Genomic DNA, 24,726 nt, shown 5'->3' with positions numbered 1-24,726 from the left:
ATAAGATAGATAGATAGATCGATGGATGGATGGTTGGATAGATAGATATAGATGGATGGATAGAGATAGATAGATGGATATGGCATATCTGATAGATACAGATATGGAAGGATGGATGGATAGAAGGAAGGAAGGAAGGATGGATGGAGAGAAAGGGATATATATAGAGAGAGAGAGAGAGAGAGAGACGGATATGTAGGAAGTTACATCACATCACTACTTCTCAATAGTGAAAAAAAAATCAAAAATCTGATTCATATCTGGTTATTCATCCAATCAAAAGAATTGCATTCAGTTCCTTGTCAACTTTAGGCATGAGCAAAAATATATGATGCTAATTCTGAGAAATTGCTGTCTCAGGATTACCTTATTACCATCAAACTGAAAGTGGAGCAGACCGACGTGATTGGACGAGCTCGTCTTAAGGGTACAGTACACATGGAGGTCGTTCGTCTGCGTTCAGTCGAGCGGTCAGCTGACCTATATATCTGTCGACTGTCAGACTTTATGAAGTTAATGAAGCCTAGATCGTATTTCTCTATTGGTCTTTGTGTAGGGTTGGGAATCGAAAATCAAATACTTGAGGTCAGGAATCGGATACTTGTTATAAAATATTTCGATTCCTCTTATCGATTCCTTTGTGAGCGTTTCAATGTGATCCAAACATCCAAAGCGCGCTCACAGAAAATGTGACTTTAAACCATTGAATCGCGAGACTGTTTTCTGCGCTGCGCACACGTGTGTAACTATACAGCTGCCGTCTCTATAATAACACTAATCAAACAACAAAAGACAGAGAAAATTCACTCATTCTTGACTGAATAACTTTTGTAACTATATTTGTAATGTATATTTTATTTATAAAGTGCAGTGTTATTTTACATTTGATTACAGTTTCTGCACCTGAATACCTGAAAATCTTAAAACACGGTTTAATTCAGTCGTATCTTTGTTCAGTTGCATCTATTTGTTGTGATTGCTAATTTTTTATTTGTTCTTTTTTAATAACTGAGTGTTTACTCGTCTTTAATAATGCTTGAAACTTATATTAGTTAGTCTAGTTGTTTTTCTATGGTGTTTTTAAACCACAGGCAAACATTCCTTGTGTAAGTGTTCTTTAGCCTGTTGATTTTGGTTTATGATATTCAGCTACAATTATTTTTTGCAATAAGACGAAATATGAATGATATCTACGATTTTTTTTTTTTTTTTAATTGAAATTATAAATCGATAAGAATCGGAATTGTCAAGTCACCTTCATTTATGCAGCGCTTCTAACAATATAGATTGATTCAAAGCAGCTTTACAGTGATAATAGGAGATTACAGTAACAGAGATTGTTTAGGCTTTACAGCACCTCTAGAATAAAGTTATTGTCCAGCTAAAGTTAGTTTTGATTGATTCACTTCCGTTGCAAAGATCATTAGTTATTAACTTAGGGGCCGCTAACACGACACCGCTCGAACAGAAAACCCTTAACACACTCCTGCCGCTCATTCGCACGACAACAGTGTTTGACGCTCGAGAAACGGGCTCCGCGGTGCAAGCGTTGATGAGCAGAATCAAAATGGGAATCGCAATGTTGAAAATGCAAACGATACCCAACCCAATATCTGTGTGTGTTTTCCCAGGTGCCTTGTGGATGTGTATCGTGCTGAACCCCCACTGTAAGCCGGAGCAGAAGGCCGCTTGGCTTCGGCAGCTCAAGAAGTGGAACAGCGTGGACGTGTGTCCCTTGGAGGACGGTAACCACGGCAACGAGCTGCCCAATTTAACCAATGCCTTGCCTCAGGGTGCTCACGGCAACCAAGGTAAGCGTGTGTGTGTGTGTGTGTGTGATGATGATGGTGGGTGTTTTAATCAACCGTGCCTCCGTGCGCCCCTTTTATTAGGCTTTGTGTGACTAATGGAATGCCCCTAATAACAGCGGTTCACTACTTCCTCCCTGGCTTTTGTCCTTGCTGTGCTAATCATAACTCTGGGCAAAAGCGAGGGGCGGGTCGGTGGGGGGGGGGGGGGGGGGGATAGCTCTATTGAAACTTTTCGATTAGTCAGGTCTTTTATACCGAGGCGACAACGTCTGCGGAGACTTTATTATGTGTTTTGTTATAAATATTCATGCTCCAGACAGGTAATTGCTGAGAAATGACTTCCCCTTTCCGAAGGTATTTTTGGGTACGAATGGGCTCTAGACTAGTCGGATAAATGTCTTAAGATTTAATTAGAGATTTTGCACTAAGGTGTGGCGATTAGATTCAATATTTATGATATGGTTTATATGTTTTGTTGACCGTAAAAAAATTAATGCTTTATTTGCTGTTTAAGGTTGTTTTTAAGGATGCATTAAATTGATCAAATGTGATATTCAAGACATTTATAATGTTACAAACGATTCCATTTCAAATAAATGCTTTCTTTTCATCAAAGAATCCTGGAAAAATTATTTTTATTTATGAGGGAGTCATTGAATCATTCACTCCACCTGATTTAAAAACTAATAATAATTTAGTGATAATTTTTAAACTGATTAAACATTTTAAATGGACTGAAGCAATTTTACATTTTCTCAGAATCTGTAGTAAATTACGATTTGTTTAGTTGTCTGTTCAGAATCGTGCAGCTCTAATTGATAATAAATGTTTCTTGAGCAGCTAATTATTACAAAACAAAACAAAATAATAAAATAAATGCAGCCTTGGTGAGCAGAAGAGACTTCTTTTAAAAACATTTAAAAATCGACTTCACTGATTCATTGGTGTTATCACTCAAAAATACGAAGTCCCTGCGTGGAATTTCACTTGTTTAGTGTCTGTATATGTGGGATACTGCCAAAAGGCTTGATATAATGATTTATTATAGCTGTATCAGCCGGCTGTAGTATGTAGAGCCACCTTGCAGCAGTCACGCCAGTATCTGCACCCCCCGTGAATGACAGGTCAGCTCGCTGCACTAATCTACGGACTTATTTCCGAAGGTTTTACTGTTTGGCCCTGACTGACAGGCCCCCGCGGGCCTCGCTCTCAGAGCTAGCATTGAGAATGACAGAGCAATTTCCTTTCTCTCTTCCCTGTCTCTCCTCCTCCTCCTCCTCTTCCTCAGATTTGGGCACCCGGCCCCACCGGACGGTTTTCACACGAGCCATCGAGGCATGCGATCTCCACTGGCAAGACAGCCACTTACAGCACATTATCAACGACGACCTCTACACCAACTACTGCTACCATGACAACACTGAAAATTCGCTCTTCGACTCTCGCGGCTGGCCCCTGTGGCACGGTGAGCGGAAAAAGACGTTCGCTTGACTCGCCTCTTTGTGTTGTGCAGTTCTATAGCATTAAGGGAAAAAAAGGAGAGCGAGTTTAAGGAAAGAAGCAATGAATGGAGGCTTTATACGGAGCGAGAACGAGAGTTTCTAACTACAGTCAAACCAAAAATTATTCAGACACCAGATATCATTTTGCATATTTGTTTTTACTAGTGTGTGCAGGACACTATAGTTCATTTATGTAAGTGAGGAGAGCAAAATAAAGTAAACTCTGACATATTATACCCTTCATATATTGGACTACCAGTAAAATTGATCAAAATTAGGGACCAATTTATCTAATTGTGTAGTTAAATTTAACAGCTGACAGCTGTCAACATAATATTCAACATATTCATATTCACATATTCAACAATATTCAACATAATTCATGTGTGAGACAGTCTAACAGAAGGATGGACAAAACCAGTCAAATATCAACTGAGTTCTGCTCATATTTTATTACCATTTTCTAAACTATAGCGAATAAACTGATGATGTGAGAAATGTTGAGGCGTCTGAATACATGTTGGTTTGACTGTAAATGAAAGGGATTTTAAATTTTTAGGGTGAATATGTTTCTCTATTGTGCTCGTCTGAGGTTTTTAAAGCATGTTTTTTGACCCGCAGAACACGTCCCTACGGCCTGCGCCAGAGTAGATGCACTGAGATCTCACGGTTACCCACGGGAAGCACTGCGATTGGCCATCGCCATCGTCAACACCCTGCGCCGGCAGCAGCAGAAACAGCTGGAGCTCTTCCGAAACCACAAGAAAGGTGAGTTCAAAACTGGGATGTTTGCTAAAAATGAACATTGGGTCGGTGAAAGCGTTTGATTACAAGTTGCAGCAGTGCATTATGCATCCTATCATGAACTTCCTTAGACTTGGCGGCACGGTTTCCCATGCATCGTTTAATATTACTGCTGTATGTGGGAAGAGACAAATCTTATAGAATGAAACATGAGCTAACATGAACTTGCCAACATTCGTTCCTGTCTGAGTTCCTATTGGTAGTTGCTGTGATGCATCACTGCTGTATAATGTTATATTGCATGATATATTACACCGTAACCAGATGTGACAACGTCTATTTCTGCGACGTCGTGTCTAGAACAACAATATACAATCTCAGGTACTAATTATGTGCTTTATTTAGTTTATTTGATGTGAGTTTGAATATCATTTTGCGTCACCTTTATGGATAATGGATAATTCACCTTCAAGAACGTTCAAACTGTGAACAATCAAGTTCTATGGCAAAGATTGTTTCAGTCACTCTGTATTTATTTTAATGGTGTTAAAATGGTGTCATATTTGTGAATTTGATTATATATCCATTTGGTTGCGAGTGCATTGTGCTTGCTGAGAGACTCCGCCCACACTCTTTTAATTGGCTGTTGTTTTTGATTGATTTGGTTGCGAGTGCAGTGCGCTTGCAGAGACTCCGCCCACACTCTCTTCTGATTGGCTGTGATTTTGGATTGATTTTGTCACATCTCGTAGCGGCGTCTGGTGTGGACTAACAAATTGCTTGTCACTGGAATCTTATCGCATCACGTCCAGTTAGGACATGGTGTTGGATGGTAAAACATTTTTTTTTTTTTGTCTTGACAAGACCATCATTGCATTGTCAGCAGTCGCTCATGTTGCCAGAAATCACCTATTTTTGTTGAAAACGAAGGTCTTGCAGGCACTTTGATGCAAATCACGTGCAGTTTGAATCTGGCATTTTCTCTCCATCATTTCCTGTCCTTTTTCTGTTATCCGTATCACTAACAGTGCCAAAAAGGCCAGAAATGGTAGCATTGTTACCCAATTATCTTTTCAGCAGCGTGTGCCTGTGCTCTGTGTCTCAGTGTCTAATGGCCAGGTAACGGTTTCATGCAGCACTGCTCTTCACTAGAGCTGAATGTCCACTTGTGCCCAGCAGGGCTCAGGTCAATTGCATTTAAATGCAAATGACTACTTGTTGTGGTGAAAGTGCCCACGCATAATTCATATTATTCAAATGAGGCGGCTCTATGGCCCGGTCCTGGGCTTTATGTAAAACACTAGTGCAGTGATATCCACAAGAGACGCGTGTTTTAGGAAATCGCCTCACAAAGTCAGACTGTTTGTCTCTTGGTAGGTGTGCTGTTTTTATCAATATATTACGTATTTGTTTTTGTATTAAATGAAATATAATTATAGTTTCTTTCCATTCATCTTCCATTTTTGGATGAGGGTTCTTTGCAATGCATTCTGGAAGTTCACGTGATTTAAGAATCAACTGTTAGAATGAATAGAGCATGAGTCATTTTAATAACCACTCAATACCCTAAAAAGCACATAAAATAGTGCAACTGTGCATTTTTACACTGTTTTCTATCAATGCATGACAGTACTGAAAAAAATTGTCCGCCATCTTGGTTATTTTGCAATAACAAGGTACGATATAAGGTCAAAAAGGGTGTTTGTTTGTTTACCTTTGAAAAACAAACCCTTTTATTGTTTTCTCCCTCTAGATTTGCTTCATAAAGGGGTGACGTCCATCACTAATCTAGAAGGATGGGTGGGACACCCTCTGGACCCCATCGGGACGCTCTTCAGCACGCTGATGGAAACAGGCCGCGGGGATGAAGACGGTTCGCAAGGAGGGTTTCTAGATTTCTCAGGTACTGAGACGCGAGATGCTACATCACAATCTTTATGATTCATGTTATTTACAGAGTGTTTGTGTTACGAACTATCTGAAACTGTCAAGTCCTATTAACACCCTGTTAAAGCGTCAGGCATCTTAAACGTCCTCTGTAATATTTATAGTTAAAATGTAATGTAAAAAATGTTACAGCATGTGCCATGTGCTCCATGGCTGTAAAATGATTAAGGAACATAGTTTTTGCTTTGTTATTGACACAACATCCATTTGCAATGGGAGTTTTCCGCACATTTTTAGACCACCGTAGTAGGACCCGATCAACTGTCTCTCTAACTAACCTCACTTATGCTTCTACTTTAGACTCTGATTAAAAAGATATGGTATCTGATTAAAAAGATATGGTATATATTAAGAGCAAAGGGCGAGTCTCTTTTATCTGAGCCTAAAAGTCGTAACTTTATTCTTCCCTGCTGCATTTTTAATGCACTTTTAATTTTAATGTTTTCTGTTCCCATCTCTTATTCATGAGCTTTGATTGGAGAGATGACTGTATCACAATCAGAGAACACGGTGCTGCAATTATACGTTATTGTTGCCTTTGGGCTTTTGCCTGTTCTGATTGGCATCAGAAAGCGTAGGTGCGATCGCCCGTCTCCAACTCAAGATGGGCACCAATGAGCCATTAGCCTAGTGTGCATGCAAACAAACATATGTCTAATTAGAAATCCTATGGTCCAAAAGAGATTTTGATGGGGATAGGATTTTGCATGACACCGGATATGTGGACTGTGGATCTGTAGACTATGTAGGAGCCGTAACTTGCCTGACGTATCCCTCCTAATTCCCCAGCTTCCCGTCTAGGGCTTCTTGCTAGTGAGGCTGTTCAGTTAGTCCACGAGTAGACAAGGCTCCCCTTAAGCCAAAGCACTGGCTTTTTATTTCTCTTTCTCTGTGGTTGTCTTTGAACTTTTGAGTTTATTAGTGAAGGAGAAAGAAAGAGATTTGGTGGTTGGATTGCAGAAAAAAAAGGTGTGAAGCCTCGAGCTTCCCTCTTCGCGCTCATTTTTGATTAGGACATTAAATCCTCCCGGAGCCATCTGCACAGGTCCAAAGAGGCATCATTAAAACATTATGATGCTTCTCATTATTAGCCCCAAATGAGTCACCATTGGTATTAATGTGTAACCAAGAACATGGAGCCCTGAATTCACTTTGTTGTTAAAATAATAAAGGCATGAACGATCAGAAATCCAGGGTTTTTTGATGTGTTTTTTAACACATGGCCATTTTGCTGTGTCTTTCAAGGTTTTAAAGGAGGGGTTTGCTCAAAATTCCTTTTATGAAACTTGTTTTAATCTTAGCATATCTTTAGGCCTTCATGCAAATTGCATCTTATTTTAGCCCTGTGTTTGCATAGTGGAATCTCAATTATAGAAACCTGAGGGAATGACTCGTTACGTCCAATTAAAAGCTTGGAATTGGTGCTGAGGGTTCGATGACACCCAGCCAACCAGATAGGTAGACTTGGTCTTTAGGTTCAATTCCTCACTGCCAATCAAAAGATGAGGCATCAAATCCATTGCAGCCAATCAAAAGGATAGATTTGGTTCTAAGGGAACAACTCCTTAGCGCCAAATCGGTTCCTCACAGCCAATGAAAAGACTGGATTTAGTGCTGAGGTATTAACACCTCAGCCAGTTAAAGGAACTGTAGCCAATCAACACTGGTTGAGGATTCAATCCAGCCTTTAATTGGCTGAGGTCAAACCCTTTGCACTAAAACCAGCCTTTTGATTAGGGCCAATCCTCAGAACAAAAAAAATCCAGCCTTTTTTAATCAATCAACAAGGTGGATTTGGTACTTATGGATTGACCTCTTAATAAATTAGAAGACTGAATTTGGTGTGGATCAGTTCCTCACACCCATCAAGACTGGATTTGGTGCAGAAAGACTGACTTCTCAGTAAATTATAAGGCTGGATTTGGTGCTGAAGGATTGACTTCGCAGCAAATTATAAGACTGGATGGATTTGGTGCTAAGGATAAGTTTCTCAATGCCAGTTGAGAGACTGGTTGAGGCGTCAATCCTTAGCACCACATTCAGCCTTTTAATTGGCTGAGATGTTGATCCCTCCACACTAAATACTGACTTTTGATTGGATAAGGGACCAATCCTCAGCACAAAAAAACAGCCTTTCCAATCGACTCCATTGCAGCCAATTAAAAAGCTGGATTCGGTGCGGAATTGGTTGGAAGGATTGCGAGGCTCAGAGCTGCACGTCGGAGTTGGCGACCACATAGTTTGAGATCAGTGAAGAGTGAAGAGCAAGGGCTCAGCCTGTCTGTCTGTCTCTTTCTCTCCTAGTTTCTAAATACAGCCTGAGCCTCGTCATATCCAACAGCATTTCGCACCATCTCACAGATATGAATGCGATGCATGAACTATCCAATGCATTTGCGAATCCAGGGTACAGTGTATTACCTCAGTCACTCAGGAGCCTAATTGAGCATGCCTTGCCTCATGCCCTATCCGGCTGAGCTGCTTCATTAGACCAGGCAGAGTTCCTCTCTGGTGCCTCATTATACGACAAGACCTGTCTAAGAACCAGTGCCTGGGAGGAAGGTCTCACTACAGTGGTTAACTCTGGAGGTGTCACCACCTCCCAGCTTCTTACTAGCTTTCTGTTTCTCACCCTCTGCAGCCAGCACAATGAGCTCGAGCAAGCACAGCGAGCTGCACTTGTTTCCGTCCACGCGCCGATTCCTGGAGGAGGGTGAATCATACCTTGCCCTGGCGGTGGAAACGGCCCTGATGGGACTGGGTCAGCAAAGAATCATGCCCGACGGACTGTACGCCCAAGAGAAGGTGTGCCGCAACGAGGAGCACCTGATCGCCAAACTGCAGGAAGTGGACCTGGACGATACCCTGGTCAAGATCTTCCGCAAGCAAGCTGTCTTCCTATTAGAGGGTAAGTATTGGTGCTTTCGCAGATTTACGGTGCAACCAGAGGGAACGACGGCAATGCTATTTGGTTTTTCATTAAATACAGCTAAAAGACATCAATAGCCTGAGGAAGCAATTTGGATGTAGTTAACAATTCTGTAATGGATGCATTTTGATTTCCTCATGCGTCAGCTAAATATCTAGCCAAAAACTTCGTTTATGACGCATGCCTTTAACAATTTGCTCAAGTATTGCACATGGTATAGACAAGAGTTGTCAAAATCCTTCTCCTTGAGGTCTGCATTCCTGCAGAGTTTAGCTACAACCTTCTCCAATACACCTGATTAGAGGTTCCTATATCCTAAAGACCTTAATTTGCTGGTTTAGTTGTCTAACTAGTATGGGAGCTAAACCCAGGAACGGGACCCTCTAAAAGTTGATAGTCCAATAAGCGTAAAAATGCATTGAATTAAATATATATTAAGTGAACAGATCTAAGGATCACAACATCATGGACATTTCCTCTGCAAAACTCACCAGTTGTTTCTAGGGCAATGCTAGGATTGTTAGTTGCAAAGGTATTCTGTGGTTGCTTGTGCCTTGCTAGGTCATTGCTTACTTTTCAAGGCCCTTGTAATCACTAAGAATACCTTAGAAACTGGCTCTTAACCACCTACAACAGCTTAGCAATGCCCTAGAAACCATTCAGAAATTTGGAAAGTTGCTAACTTTTGCAGGGGCAAGGACCATTCTTGTTTACTTCAGAAACCTAGTTGTTTTCCTAGTTTAACAAAGTTACAGACTGCATTAGGTCTCATTTCCCTCAGAGCGGTGTTCAGTATGTGTAAAAGCGCTCAGTGGTGGACGAGGCTGTTTGTTTCACTCGCGGCTGGTGTTGGGAGTAAAGCGAAACGGTCTTCTGCCTCTGAACGCCACTGGGTTGTTTTGAAAGAATGAAGAGAACTGATAAACTGGCCCCGCAGTGTGGATTCCTCCACCCAGCGAATGCCAAGAGCGTGACGGGGGCACAATAAACAGGAAGGCATGCATTCGATTGGCTACAGGGTTTGGGGGAGTTCTGGTCAAATATGAAAATCCAACAAAACAACAAGAGCATTCTCACACTGAGAGACATCCAGGGCATGCCACCCCTTCCAGCACACGCCGTAATAGAGAATAGAGCATGCTCAGCTGTTCCGTGTGTGTGTTTTTAGTTAGAAACTTTAGCAAGACGTGACTGCAGCTCTGTTCCAAGCCTAGTGAGCTGCCTTGCTCTCTACTGGCTACATAGATAGTTCAATTGAACAGTTCACTCATATTACAATGAATGGGAGAATGTGCAACATGCAATATGGTGGAATAAGTCTGGCCTTTTAAATAAAAGAGCCAGTCGGCCAATGGTAATGTCATAGCGTAAGAATCTACCTTTACTTTTAAAAGTCAATGTTCTGAGATGCGCTTGGGACTCCACATGCTCAATGGCTTTACTTAATGCTTTTTTTTAAATGCTATTTAAGCATAATAAGCAGTTAAGCATCAGAATTTGGTGATGATGTAGGGATGCACAATATATCGGCCACCATATCAGTATCAGCCGATATATGTTCATTTTTAATGTTATCGGTATCGGTCCAAGTAGAAAATTTGGCCGATATATTAAAGCCGATAAATAATGGATTATTTCCTTCAGCTGAGACTCTTCAGATGCGCACTGGTTCAACCTGATGGTTTTGAATTGCTTGAAATATGATTGGAATGACTTCAAAACAGGAAAATACAGTGAAGGGCCGCACAAGTCTGTCATATTAGCTACATAAAATTGTGTGCTTGGGATATGGTGAGAGTTTTGTAATCAGGCTCTCAAAAATTAAATAAAAATTTGCATTTAGATTTATCGGCTGTCAAATATGAATTATCAGTTATCGATATCGGCCAAAATTGTCATATCGGTGCATCCCTACATTTTGGTTTGTATAGATAGAAGTTAGTTTGACTCTTGCATCCCTTGAAAGACATGACCATGTTGCTAAGCTAAACTTGATGCTCTAATAAGCATGAAAACAGTCAAATTAAATTTTACCTGATATTTTTGTCCTATTTTTTTAAATATGTACTTAGTAATGAATTTTTTTTTTTTTTTTTTTTTTAAAGCTTGTCCCAAGGCATTCTGGGATTGCATTAGCTCTGCAGTATACTTGCAGTGCTGTTTATAATTTAGCCAAAATAAGAGATCTGACAAGGCCAGCATAAACATGCACTGCAGAGAATCTCAGTATAAAAATGAAATCTTGATGGCTAATTAGTTGAGATAAATGCTGATTGTTTGCTTAAATATATAATTTTACTAATATATATTATTTGGCCAAATATTTGTGTGTAATATGTATTTTTAAGTCTCTCATGGGTAGCGCTATTTGTGAGTCTCTGCCTATTTTAGAGCATCACATATGAGGTTTTATTTTGGTTAAGATGCTGCCTAGTGCTTAGGTAGGCAGCACATATGATTGTTTAGTTTGGTTGCTTTGTCGGTGTCTGTTTGTATGTCTAGTGCCGTGTGTATTTGTGAAGAGGCTTGTGGTCGCTGCGCTCTGTCACAAATAATCTAATGACAGGGAAAGCTAAGCTCTCACATATGGCTTTATATTGAAGGCAAGTGTGAAAAAAGGCCTGCGCTCTTGAAAGTGGCCGTGTGGTTTGAGGATGAGGAGGGGGGGCAGGGTCTGTAAAACGATCTGTAAGCAGATTACCCATGATGCAGCACAACACCACAAGCCCATCTCGGCCTGCTTTTTGTGCGTTTCGCCTGGAAATGGATAACGTTACTTGCAGCTTTTCAGAGAGGATGTTATCCGTGTGTGTTCTTGACCTACGACCGACCTATGATGTTATGATGGCGATATACATGGTGGAATTTGAAGTGCTCCGCCACAGCGCTTTATGTGATTTTGATGCGTCATGCAGAAGGGTATCTTGGGTGTGTGTGAGGTGAAACAGGAACCTCCTAAGGCGTTTCTTTCTCACATTTTACACCCTGTTTGTGCCAACAAATCTGTGCATATCTAACCGCATCTCACAGCTTCTGCATGCGTTTTATCTCTTGAAATCGTACGTCAGCTTTTTTGCAGCACTTTCAGACTTGTGTTGTTAACATTAGTGCTGAAAAAGAAATGTACAAACTTAATGACGATGTCATTTTAAACACATATCACAAAAGTTATACATCTAAAGATGTTGATTAGGACTTATTAATGACAATAAATAACTGGTTAAACAAGATGCATAACACTTACTAATACGGATGAAATATTTTGTGTTTACTTGCATGTCATGTGACCATTTACCAACATCAGAGAACCATGAAAATGACAACGTGTTGTTAAATTGACATTACTTAACCCTGTAAAGCCTGACATGTGAAATAATGGTCAGATTATATACTTTTTTTTTTTTTTTTTTTTTTTGTAATCTTTGAGTATCAAATTTGAAGCATCAGGCTTTTATGGCTCATATAGTATGAAATAGTGAGAATAAGAAGGAAAAAAAACAGCTCAGTTTTATTCAGAGAGACAAACTGAGCAAAAATATGCAGTTTGCTGCAGATGCTGATATTTATATGGACAAAAAGTGATGAAATTCTGATGCTTGTAATGTAAATCTTTATGACAGTATAGCAGATACTTACATAAAATGGATATAAATATCAATTACTGCCAATATGTCTTAAGATGATAGTTTTATGATCAAAGCTCTGTAGTTTTAAAATATATAATGCAATGCAATACAATAATGATTGAGAAATGAACAAATAAACCTTCCTCAACCTTCCTGATGATCCTATTTGAGACTCATGATATTGATAATCAAGTAAACTGAAGTTGCTTCAGTCCAGTAAGTGTTTGTCTTGAAATATTACAAACAATATCAAAGTTATTCTTACATTTACTTTATAAAACCAAGATTTTACAGCAAAAAGACACGAGCATAAGCATAAAATTATGCTAAAAGGCTTTTTACTTGTTGAAAAGGACTTTATTAAATTGAGTGTGACAGATTGATCAGCAAAGTTTTGATCATGTTGATCATTTAGAGGCCTTAGAAATCAGTGCATCAAATATCATACAGGCTTTATAGGGTTAAAATCTCAGGGGGGGCTTAAATTATGTAGGTCAAATGGGTTCGGCTGACAAAAAAGTTCAGGAATCCCTGATTTAAATGAAGATTAATGCAACTGTCCTGGATGTTGTAGTGTGTCTCACGCAGTGTGTTTTCTTGCAGGTGGGCCCTACAGTGGTTTGGGAGAGCTCATCTATAGAGAGAGCGTTCCGATGCACACGTTTGCCAAGTATCTCTTCACATGCCTCCTACCTCACGATGCCGAACTGGCGTACAAAATTGCACTGAGAGCAATGCGGTGAGTTTCCACAGGCCACATGAAAGCCGTCATGTCCACCTACAGTAACACACACACACACACACAACTGTGGCTCAGTTTCCCCTTCCGTCACTTGTTTTTATCGCCTTCGCTCACCCAGAGAAGGCACAGTTACATCTCCACTGATTCTCGTGTGTGTGTGTGTGTGTGTGTGTATAGGGCGTGAGGTTATCTGGGGCACCGTTTAATCAAAAAGCGCCTTTTGCTTGGAAAACTGCTAAATAATTCATGCCCACTGAAAATGAGTTTTTGAAAAAGTGTGAATAATAAATATGTGTCGTTGAGTCTAATTTGGGCTGCAGAGGTAATGCAGAGCGCTGCTTTCACCACACACACACACACACACACACACACACACACACACACACACACACACACACACACACACACACACTGTGTTTATGGCCGTTTGTGTATGCGTACAAACCCTGTGTGAGTGTAAGAGAGAGAGAGTGTGTGTGAGTGTGTGTGTGTGTGTGAGAGAGAGAGAGAGAGTGTGTGAGTGAGTGAAAGAAAGAGAGAAAGAGAGAGTGTGTGTGTGTGTGTGTGTGTAAGAGAGAGTGTGTGAGTGTAAGAGAGAGAAAGTGTGTGAGAGAGAGAGTGTATGTGTGAGAGAGAGTGTGAGTGTAAGAGAGAGAGAAAGTGTGTGAGTGTAAGAGAGAGAACGTGTGTGTGTAAGAGAGAAAGTGTGTGTGAGAGAGAGAGAATGTGTGAGTGTAAGAGAGAGAAAGTGTGTGAGTGTAAGAGAGAGAAAGTGTGTGTGTGAGAGAGAGAGAATGTGTGAGTGTAAGAGAGAGAAAGTGTGTGAGTGTAAGAGAGAGAGAGTGAGTGTGTGTGTGTAAGAGAGTGTGTGAGTGTGAGAGAGAGAGAGAGAGTGTGTGTGTCTGTGTGTGTGTGTCTGTGTGTGTGTGTGTGTGTGTGTGTGTGTGTGTAAGAGAGTGTTTACGTGTGTGTGTGTGTGAGAGAGAGAGAGTGTGTGTGTGTAAGAGAGTGTTTACGTGTGTGTGTGTGTGTGTGTGTGTGTGTGTGAGAGAGAGAGAGTGTGTGTGTGTGTGTGGATCACACAAAACGGGCGCATGAAACTCAAGCAAAACTAATATCAGTGTAAATCGTTCATACAGCGATTCTTGCGTAAATTGATGCGTTTGTTTCAAAGCAACAAGTTTTAGGCATTAACAACCGAGATCAGTTCTGCTTGTTCTTATGGTAAATGTCGCGTTCAATTCAGTATTTGTTTCCTTCTGAGTTGAAAAAGTCACACATGCGCAAAATTGGAATATCGTGAAACACTATTTGTGATCGAGATTGAGACAAAATTGTCACTTTCGGGCAAATGGCTTCAAATGACCTAAAAAATTGCCATAATGCATAACGTTTCTTAATGATTGATTTACACCGCGATTTAGTTTGTTGTGCTTGTGTTTGTTGAGCGAGGCCCAATGTGCAACTGTGTCCTAACCAGGCGTGATGTCATCATTTTTCTGCGCACACTGGACTCAAAAAAAGCTCAATCCCAGCCGATCCGAACACATCTGATGTTTAATATGCAGTTAAGCGCAGCGGACTCGTGGGATTTCACTGTGAACATCACAGTTCGCTTTGATCGTGTGCTGTTTTATGGCTGGTTCTGGTCCAACAGATTTACATCGACATCTTGTCACAGATTTCCTCTCATATGTTTTATTAATCTTTCCTTTTTTGAGCAACCTACACACACACACACACACACAAAAATCATGTCATCAAATCTGTCTGGTATTGTATTATATTTTGATTGGATTGCGTTTAGCGGGGGATTTTCAGCTCAGGATACACGTATAAAGTCAATGGTATCAAACAAAGATCCTCCAAGTTTAGCCGGCGCTGGAGCTTCGGGCTCAGTATTGACTTTCTCTATAAAAAGACCACGGTCTCCAAATAACTGCTCTCCGCGGCATCGGCTCAGACGAGGCCTGATCTCCTCATAATACAATTCCCTTTCGTAGATAACTCTGTAATTATCTCCATGCCAGGACATGATGCTTTGACATATGCGAAAGGACAAATCCTGCTCTGACATGAGGATGTGTGATCAGATAGATGATTGGAAGTTGCATATGGCTGGAAAGTCATGCTAGATCCAGAAAGTAGCCTTAAAGATGCCCAACATGCAACTAATGGGCAATTTACAAGGTCATATTCGACTTCTGTCATAATGAGGACGTCCATTTTGTAAGTGCACGGCAAAAATGTGCTCATATGGATGATCTCTGAAGTTCATGTCTTGCATGAAACAGCTGGACGCTTCTTTCTGCCATGTTGTGGTATTAATCGTGTGTGTGTGTGTGTGTAAAGGCCACCGGCCGCCTCCAGGCTCATGTTATCTGGCTAAAACAATAAGCAAAACCTCTCTTTTTGAACGACACACTGTCCTTTCCCAGAGGAACTTCTGCTGTGCTGTTGAAACCTTTTTTAAATGATAGTTTACGTCCATAAATCACTTCCTGGTCAGTTAATGGCAACCAAAAGATTAGTAATATTGATATCAAATATTAAACGTTTAGCTACTTCCATCTTCCCATGCAGACTTCATCTTTAAAACAATGGAATTCGCACTCGTCTTTAGTGAACAGTAAGCCCCGCCCACTCTCTTATCTCAATCATTTTGACATTTAACTTTTAAAGTCCCCTTTTAGTCAATAATTGTATCCCTTAAAACTCATCTTTGATCACCAAAATGACACATTTAAAAGTTTTTTCCTTGAAAAACAATTCTTCATGCCTTATAATATCTTGAATGTAACTCGACACCCTTGCCTCATTTAGTATGCGTGGTTCTATGAATATGCAAATGAGCCCCGCCTCCACTCACTCGCTCAGCTCAGAGATCCACTGGTTGACGATCACACGTTGATCTGATTGGTTACAAGGTAGTTTGTGACGTCAGAAACACCAGCGATTTCAAAGCGTGTTTTTGAGACTGTCTTTGGTTCACTGCAGTTTTAAGGAGAAAATACTCAGCAATGGTGTCGACTTATGAACTTACACATGGTTTGTCTTAAAGCATATTAAAAACACCACATAGACACATAAACAACATTAAAAGCTGGATTTTCACCACAGGGGGACTTTAAAACTTTTTGTCATCCTAACATCAAACAAAGCTGAGCGTAATGGAGTGCAACAGAGCAGCATCAAGAAGATCAAATATTAGGGGGGACGATTTGGCTATTTGTTTATTTATAATGATTCATTTAAACTGATTCACTAACATTTGAATGAATCTATACCTGAGAGTCCTGAGAATCTGTCCCTCTCGTCCTCATATGGTCTGTGATCATAGTTTGCTAAATTAGAGATAAATCAAAAAGTCCCACCTTTCATGCACATTAGATGGACCAGCCTGAAAAATACAGTTTTCTAGAGTAATTAGAGCTGAAGCTCTAGTGTTGTTTTAGTGCTGGGCAACGATTAATCGCTTCCAAAATAAAAGTTTGTGTTTACATATAATATGTGTGTGTGCTGTGTATAATTGTTTTGTATATATAAATACACACACATGCATGTATATATTTAAGAAATATTTGCATGTATATATATTTATACATCATTTATATTATATATAAATATAAATATTTTATATATAAATAACACATTTTTCTTATTTATATACATGCATGTGAGTGTATTTATATATACAAAACAATTATACACAGCACACACACATATATTATTTAAAAAAATATTTGCATGTATATACTGAATATATATTTATGCATAATTTATATTATATATATATTTTATACATAAATAACTAATTGTTCTTAAATATATACATGCATGTGTGTGTATTTATATATACAAAGTAATTATACAAAGCACACACACATATATTATGTCAACACACACGTTTATTTTGGATAAATAGATAAAAAGATGTTGCTGTGTGTGAGAACGCGTGTGAGCGTGTGTGTGTGTGTGTTTTGCTCTGTCTGTTCTGCTGTTTCTGAAACTGACAATGTTGCTCTGAGTGTGTGTGTGTGTGTGTTTTGCTCTGACTCTTCCGCTGTTTCTGAAACTGACGATGTTGCTGTGAGTGTGTGAGTGTGTGTGTGTGTGTGTGTGTGTGTGTGAGTGTGTGTTTTGCTCTGACTCTTCTGCTGTTTCTGAAACTGACGATGTTGCTGTGTCTCTTTGGTTCATAGGTTACCAGTGTTGGAATCCACGGCTCCTTCGGGCGACATGTCCCGGCCTCACCATATAGTATCAGTCGTCCCCAACCGTTACCCGCGGTGGTTCACCCTCAGCCACATCGAGTCCCAGCAGTGCGAGCTGGCCTCCACCATGCTGACCGCAGCCAAAGGTCAGAGAGTCTCCTTCACTCTCCATCACTATGTCTCCGGACTATATCGAGTCGATAGTTAACCATGCTGGGACTGCGCTATTGCTTAATGCAGGCCTGTGATGCGCGTGTCCGCTAGCAGACGACAAAACAACGAGTTCCGACCGTAAAATATCAAGTCTGCTTTCCTCTCCTTGGTTTGGAGAAACAACAGGCTTGGAAAAGTTGGCCACTATTTTTAAGATCTAAACGCAGCGCAGTGCAGAGAGGCCGAAATCAGAGGAGATCAGCAAACTGGGGATGAGTGGAAATCCTGTCTCTGAACGTTTGAAGGGTTTCTCAGCGCCTCGCATCACGCTGGGCATCTGGCTCTAGTGCTGACTCACGGCTCATGCTGAGTGTGTGTGTGTTTGTGTGCGAGAGTGTGTGTGTGCGCGGCTGCGTGCGTGCATGCATGTGCGTGTAAAGTATGCAGAGTGTGTTTAGTTAAGCATAAGCCGTGTGCATGACTATGTAAGTGTGTATGTGAGTGTTTGTGTGCGAGAGCGTGTGTGTGTGTGTGTGTGTGTGTGTGTGTGTGTGTGTGTGTGTGTGTGTGTGTGTGTGTGTTTGCTGTAGACAGTGTTTCTGAGCTCCTGATGTTTCTCCAAGGTCACTGGCGACTGTTTGCAGTGTTTACAGAAATGGCAGAATGGCCAGTCACGTCAAATTTCCATCACTTGTGTGAATCCGTTTATATCCCATTAAATATTTATGAAATATTACACATTCTTGTATTTTCACTAGGGATGTGCATGAGTACCTGAGGAGTCTGAATCGACAGCAATCGATCGGGAATGCATTAATATTCATTTCATGAACTTAATGTTAATACTTAAATGATTTATATTTTTACAGTAATGTTCAATCATGAATGCATTAATTATGTCGCCCAATTTGTCATGTTTCATCGCGTTATTTTCACAAATAAAACCAGAGTCCAAGCACAACTATGCAATATGCTTACAAAATGTTTAACAAACTTTCAATAATTTTTCAATATAAAATACTCTACATAATTTGCATACTTCCAGTTGTAATATATCATAAAAGGCGGAACGCACTGGTTGAGATGTTCATGTGTTGTTGTCCTGTGTTGTTTGCAGGTGACGCCCGAAGGTTAGAGACAGTATTAGAGTCCATACAGAAGAACATTCACTCCTCCTCTCATATCTTCAAACTGGCGCAGGATGCCTTTAAGATCGCGACGCTCATGGACAGTTTGCCGGACATCACTCTGCTAAAGGTCTCCCTGGAGCTGGGTCTTCAGGTATACACACTTCTCCATCAACACACACTTGCACCTGTGTGTGCTCATTTCCTTACATGTTTTCTGTTTCTTTCCTGATGTCTCTCAGGTAATGCGTATGACGCTTTCGACGCTGAACTGGCGGCGGCGAGAGATGGTACGATGGCTAGTCACATGTGCCACAGAAGTTGGTAAGTTTGAACTTTCAGTGTTACCAGATCTTGGTTAGCTAAAACAAAAGCAGTTAATTCAGTCAAGGCTGCACTTCACTGTGATTTTACCACGGTATGACAGCTAAACAGAGTAAAATAACCGTAATACACAGCCATGAGTGACTTATTTCTTTTACAAAATTGCAATCTGTTTTAAATTACTGTTTAATAAACTATTAACTAGTAAAATAAAATAAATCTTTTTGCACAGCTGTTGCAAAAATCATATTTTACATATATATATATGTGTGTATATATAACTGAACCCAATAAGAACATGTATTAAGAACATAAATAGGGACCATTTTGCATTCTTTAATGACGTTGACTGACATTTGGTGTGTATGCGCAGGGGTCTACGCACTGGACAGCATCATGCAGAGCTGGTTCACGCTCTTCACACCCACCGAGGCCACGAGCATCGTCGCGACCACCGTCATGTCCAACAGCACCATCGTACGGCTACATCTGGACTGCCATCAGCAGGAGAACCTAGCGAGCAGCGCGCGGACGCTAGCCCTGCAGTGCGCCATGAAGGACCCTCAGAACTGCGCGCTATCGGCGCTAACGCTCTGCGAGAAGGACCACATCGCCTTCGAGACGGCCTACCAGATCGTGTTGGACGCGGCCACTACGGGCATGAGCTACACGCAACTGTTCACCATCGCGCGCTACATGGAGCACCGCGGGTATCCGATGCGCGCGTATAAACTAGCCACGCTAGCGATGGCCCACTTGAACTTGAGCTACAACCAGGACACGCATCCCGCTATCAACGACGTACTGTGGGCTTGTGCGCTTAGCCACTCGCTAGGCAAGAACGAGCTGGCCGCTATCATCCCCCTAGTGGTGAAAAGCGTGAAGTGCGCAACCGTGCTGTCGGACATTTTGCGTCGTTGCACGCTGACGACGCCCGGCATGGTGGCGCTGCATAGCCGTAGGAACTCTGGGAAGTTGATGTCGTTGGATAAAGCCCCACTAAGACAGCTCTTGGACGCCACGATCGGGGCGTACATAAACACGACGCACTCGCGGCTCACGCACATCAGCCCGCGGCACTACAGCGAGTTCATCGAGTTCCTCAGCAAAGCCAGAGAGACTTTCCTCATGGCGCACGACGGACACATCCAGTTCACACAGTTCATAGACAACCTGAAACAGATATACAAAGGCAAAAAGAAACTCATGATGCTCGTGCGAGAGCGGTTCGGCTAGCTTTCGCTTGCCTAGAGACGAGAAAAAAACATTACGAACCACACCGGTATTATGTGTATAGACTTGCGCAAAAAAAAGAAAACGGGAAAAAAAAGTGGAACGTTGTCATGTTGTTGGAAGTTTGTGTGTTTCCCCTTTTATTTGTGTGAAAGAGTATGTCACGACGTTTGGGTTTACACTGAGTATATGTTGTCCAGTGGCGAAAGTCCACACAGCACTCCAGATCTCTCTGTTTAACATTCACAGCCTCAAAGTGAAGAAGAAAAATGGCTTTAAACCAAACAACACCTCCATCCTAAGTGACAAGTACCTCGTACGGCTTCAGCTTTACTCCTTCCTGAACCAGTCACACGTTACCAGTGTACTAAAGAAGTGTTAGAAACCAGAAAAACAAAAACACGTCTCCATTTTTTAATTTTTAAATTCCTTTTCAGTTCACCAGGCTAATTGCGTGGCTTTGCAGTGCTGTTTCGTCCAAAAGCATGTCACACACACACACACACACTTCAACCCCATTGTGCTTGCGCTTGTGGAAACTTAGCGACTGTCGACATACATCTCAGGGATTCTCTTTGAAAAAAAGGAAAAAAAAGAAGAAAAAAATGGTCATGAAAGAATGAGAGCATTTTATTGTACTGTATATATGATAGTATATGTCTGAATATTGAAAAAATGTATACGTTAACTAATTTATAAAAAGAATATTCTATGTAATGCAAAATACTTGAAGCTGCAGTACCTTGGTCTGAAATTAAACATATCAGAGGGACTAAACGAAACGCGAGCCTCGGGCTGTGTTCGGAACGGAAGGCTAGCGCGCGCGCACTGCGCGGGAAACGGAAACGGTAGGCATTATTATTCCACGAGGAACGTTTCTCCTGACGTTGCATGTTTAATTCAGTTCGTCTTTTTCACATTTAATCTGCATTGCACAGTATCATCCGCAGTGCCAGTGCGCTAGCGTGCCTTTCCGAACACGGCCGTGCTGTCGGGGCTTGAATCGGGCAGTGAACCTGTGTGTCGGGTCTCAATGCTGATGCACGATTCGCGATCTGGGTCGAGTTTGCATTGGCGTAGACCCGAGGGCACCGGTGGTTTGGACGGACACCCAGTGAACCAGAGCAGCAAGCCTTAGCATTAAGAATTGGGAATGCAAGAAACGCAGGCCCACGTGCCTCAAAAAAACGCCTAGAAATGTAGATCCAACAGTATCGATGTTAACGCAAACATGCCGAGCGATTGGCCTGACGCTCTTGTTTCTTTCCACAATAATCGAGTCACGACGAAACTCCATTTTTATGCACAATAACATGTACATGCCTATCTGCTGACATCTTAACTTTGTGCAAGACAGAAAGTTGCTGTGTAGGTCTGACTGTTCAAATGTTTTTTTTTATTTTTTTTTGTCGTTCCTATAGGATTCCTCAACGAAACGAAAACAGCCTTCTTTCTTGCCTTGTCTTAACGCTTTAAAATAACCAAACTGGAGTTCTAACTACCAAACTTGTTCGTTAAAAATGAAAGCCAACCAACTTTGGTTACAACTTTACTGTCTTTAATTTTAGCTGAATGGTTCTGTATTCTGTGCTTTAAAAGCAGGTTTCCTATGTTTTTGGTGCAAAAACGTTGTCGAGTGTCCCCTTCCTTAGAGGTTTGTCTGTAGCTCTTTTTATTTTACTTTATTTTGTTCGTTTAGAAACAGAAATATCTTCTTTTTTTTCCATTTTATTTATTATACAAGGTAAACGATTGTACTTCTTCACCCGTGTCAACATTCTCATGAAGTTGAATTTAAGATTTGATACACCGATATCAATTTATTTATGTAACTAAATCACTGTTTTATAAACTTGTTAATGATTCAACATTTTTGTTTTAATTAAAATTAGTTTTTTGAGAGGAAGCAAATCATTGAGTCGTTTGTGTGCATGACACTCGTACATTTTACATCACTGACTTTCATGTTTGGTGAAAAAAAAAAGCATGCAAGATGATGCACGAGTATAGAGAAATGTATTATAATATATTTATTATCAATATAAAATGAATAAATCACAATAGACACAAATATGGAGCAAAATATACACAAATGTGAATTGTATTTAAATAAATGGACAATACACAATATATAGAAATATTGAGTAAAATAGTATATTTGATTTTTTTATATATATATATATATTGATATTATGATAAATATATTTTAGAATTGAAAATATACATTTCCCTACACCATCTTGCATGCAGTTTTTCCCCCCACCACTCATAATGCATTCTGGTATTGCCTTATTCATGAATAATATTTGCAATATCTGAGAAGGCAAAAATAATAGTGCTGACTGCATTTTTGAACATGCTTCACATTGGGAAACTTGTCTAAAACTTGTCCAGCTCACTAGATTTGGAACATATGATGTAAGAAACTCCACGTTTTAAATTAAGTCTTAAATATAGTTTATTCAGCAATCCTGTCTGTGCTTATGAGTTAGATTAACTTTAGGATTTACAGTTTGGTCATTCCCAGATGCCAGTTCTACAGAGACTCGTCCCTCTTGTCTAAACTAAACAGGAAGTGGACAAACAGACTGCGGAGGAAGATTGTGACACTCGAGTTGCTCCTTCACACTTGGAGCGCAACGATAAGGTTGACCACTGTTACACAAGAACGGATCCTCTCACACTCGCCATTGCTTTCAGTGGCGAACTTCCAGGAATTACCAGCCAAGAGCTCTTCAACCATTGAGTTGTCAAGAACGGGGAGGGCTGAGGAACGACGTTAAATACTGCAGGAAGAACTCATTCTCACGCTGATAAGGTGGGCCGCTTAAGACTGTGTACATTTTATTTGTCGTGTTTTGCAAAATTTACGATATGCAGAAAAAGAGTAAATGCCCTTGTTGCTGTTGTTCGGCGAGTTTTTGCGGGCTAAATTCCTGTTTCTAGGAATCTATTGGGAATTTTGTGTGTGGGATTAAGATTTCCCAGGTTCATTTGGTCACAAGAATTTGCCCAATTGACCAACTCATTTTCTGATCATCACATCGCTATTTTATACTCTGTCCAATGGTATACAATTAATAAGTTATAAAAAAAATAGACTGTTTAAGTTATCAAGTGACAATAGTTCAAAATAGTCACAGCTGAACCATTGCCTCTGCGATCAAAGTTTTGTTACTGAATCATTTAAGGTTTTAAACAAATCGGGTGAGTCAATGATTCAATGACTTATAAAGACAGCTTCATTTACATTTGAATCAATCAATCACTCATTCATTAACACTGTGAATTGTTGCCACCTACTGGCAGTTTTAGTTTCATAATGAAAGTATACTTTAATGTCATATTTGTACAGTACCAGTCAAAAGTTTGGAAACACTACTATTTTTAATGTTTTTGAAAGAAGTCTCTTATGCTCATCAAGCCTGCAGTAAAAAAAAAAAAAAAAAAAAAAAAACAGGAATATTATGAAATATTATTACAATTTAAAATAATGGTTCTCTTTTTTAATATACTTTAAAATGTAATTTATTTTTGTGATGCAAAGCTGAATTTTCATCAGCAAGTACTCCAGTCTTTGGTGTCTTATGATCCTTCAGAAATCATTCTAATATGATGATTTGATACTCAGTTATTATCAATGATGGAAACAGTTGTGCTGTTTAATATATTTTTTTGGAATACTTTTTTCAGGATTCATTGATGAGTAAAACGTTAACAGCATTTATTCATAAAAACAGCATTTATTCAAAATAAAAACATTTCTAACAATATAAATCGTTACCGTCACCTTTTATCAATTTAACGCATCATTGTTGAATTAAAGTAGTAATTTCTTTAAAAAAAAAATAGTTATTGTTCCCAAACTTTTGAACAAAATTTAAAATGTATATTGTATATTGTTAGAAAAGATTTCTATTCTAAATAAATACAGTTCTTTTAAACTTTTTATTCATCAAATAATCCTGAAAAAAGTATCTCAGGTTAAAAAAAAATATTAAGCAGCACAACTGTTTCCAACATTGATCATAAATCAGCATATTAGAATGATTTCTGAAGGATCATAAGACACCAAAGACTGGAGTACCTGCTGATGAAAATTCAGCTTTGCATCACAAAAATAAATTACATTTTAAAGTATATTAAAAAAGAGAACCATTATTTTAAATTGTAATAATATTTCATAATATTTTTTTTTTTTTAACTGCAGGCTTGATGAGCATAAGAGACTTCTTTCAAAAGCATTAAAAATAGTAATGTTTCCAAACTTTTGACTGGTACTGTATATTCAACATATTCAATGTTTAATGAAAGCACCACTGTTATCTCTACACAGTCGTATTATTTTAACATTGGAAAAAATGACTCTGTCCC

General features: G+C 39.9%; 1 protein-coding gene across 1 annotated transcript in view; it reads left to right on the top strand.

Moving 5' to 3' along the window:
• LOC311285569 (zinc finger SWIM domain-containing protein 6) overlaps window positions 1-20,602 on the top strand; it is an 80,561-nt gene extending 59,959 nt beyond the window's left edge. Inside the window, exons 5-14 of the mRNA XM_084401246.1 lie at window positions 1,632-1,811; window positions 3,100-3,276; window positions 3,935-4,081; window positions 5,811-5,960; window positions 8,646-8,912; window positions 13,163-13,298; window positions 17,504-17,661; window positions 18,786-18,949; window positions 19,038-19,119; window positions 19,493-20,602. Of these exons, the coding sequence (XP_084257372.1) occupies window positions 1,632-1,811; window positions 3,100-3,276; window positions 3,935-4,081; window positions 5,811-5,960; window positions 8,646-8,912; window positions 13,163-13,298; window positions 17,504-17,661; window positions 18,786-18,949; window positions 19,038-19,119; window positions 19,493-20,355 (2,324 nt within the window). The 3' untranslated portion in view covers window positions 20,356-20,602. The remainder of the gene's footprint in view (window positions 1-1,631; window positions 1,812-3,099; window positions 3,277-3,934; window positions 4,082-5,810; window positions 5,961-8,645; window positions 8,913-13,162; window positions 13,299-17,503; window positions 17,662-18,785; window positions 18,950-19,037; window positions 19,120-19,492) is intronic.
• Window positions 20,603-24,726: the final 4,124 nt, after the last annotated feature.

Source organism: Rutilus rutilus, assembly GCF_951802725.1.
Source record: "Rutilus rutilus genome assembly, chromosome: 25".
Classification (NCBI taxonomy): Eukaryota; Metazoa; Chordata; class Actinopteri; order Cypriniformes; family Leuciscidae; genus Rutilus; species Rutilus rutilus.
The sequence above is the reverse complement of the archived record's forward strand: the minus strand, read 5'-3'. Positions and strand labels throughout refer to the sequence as shown.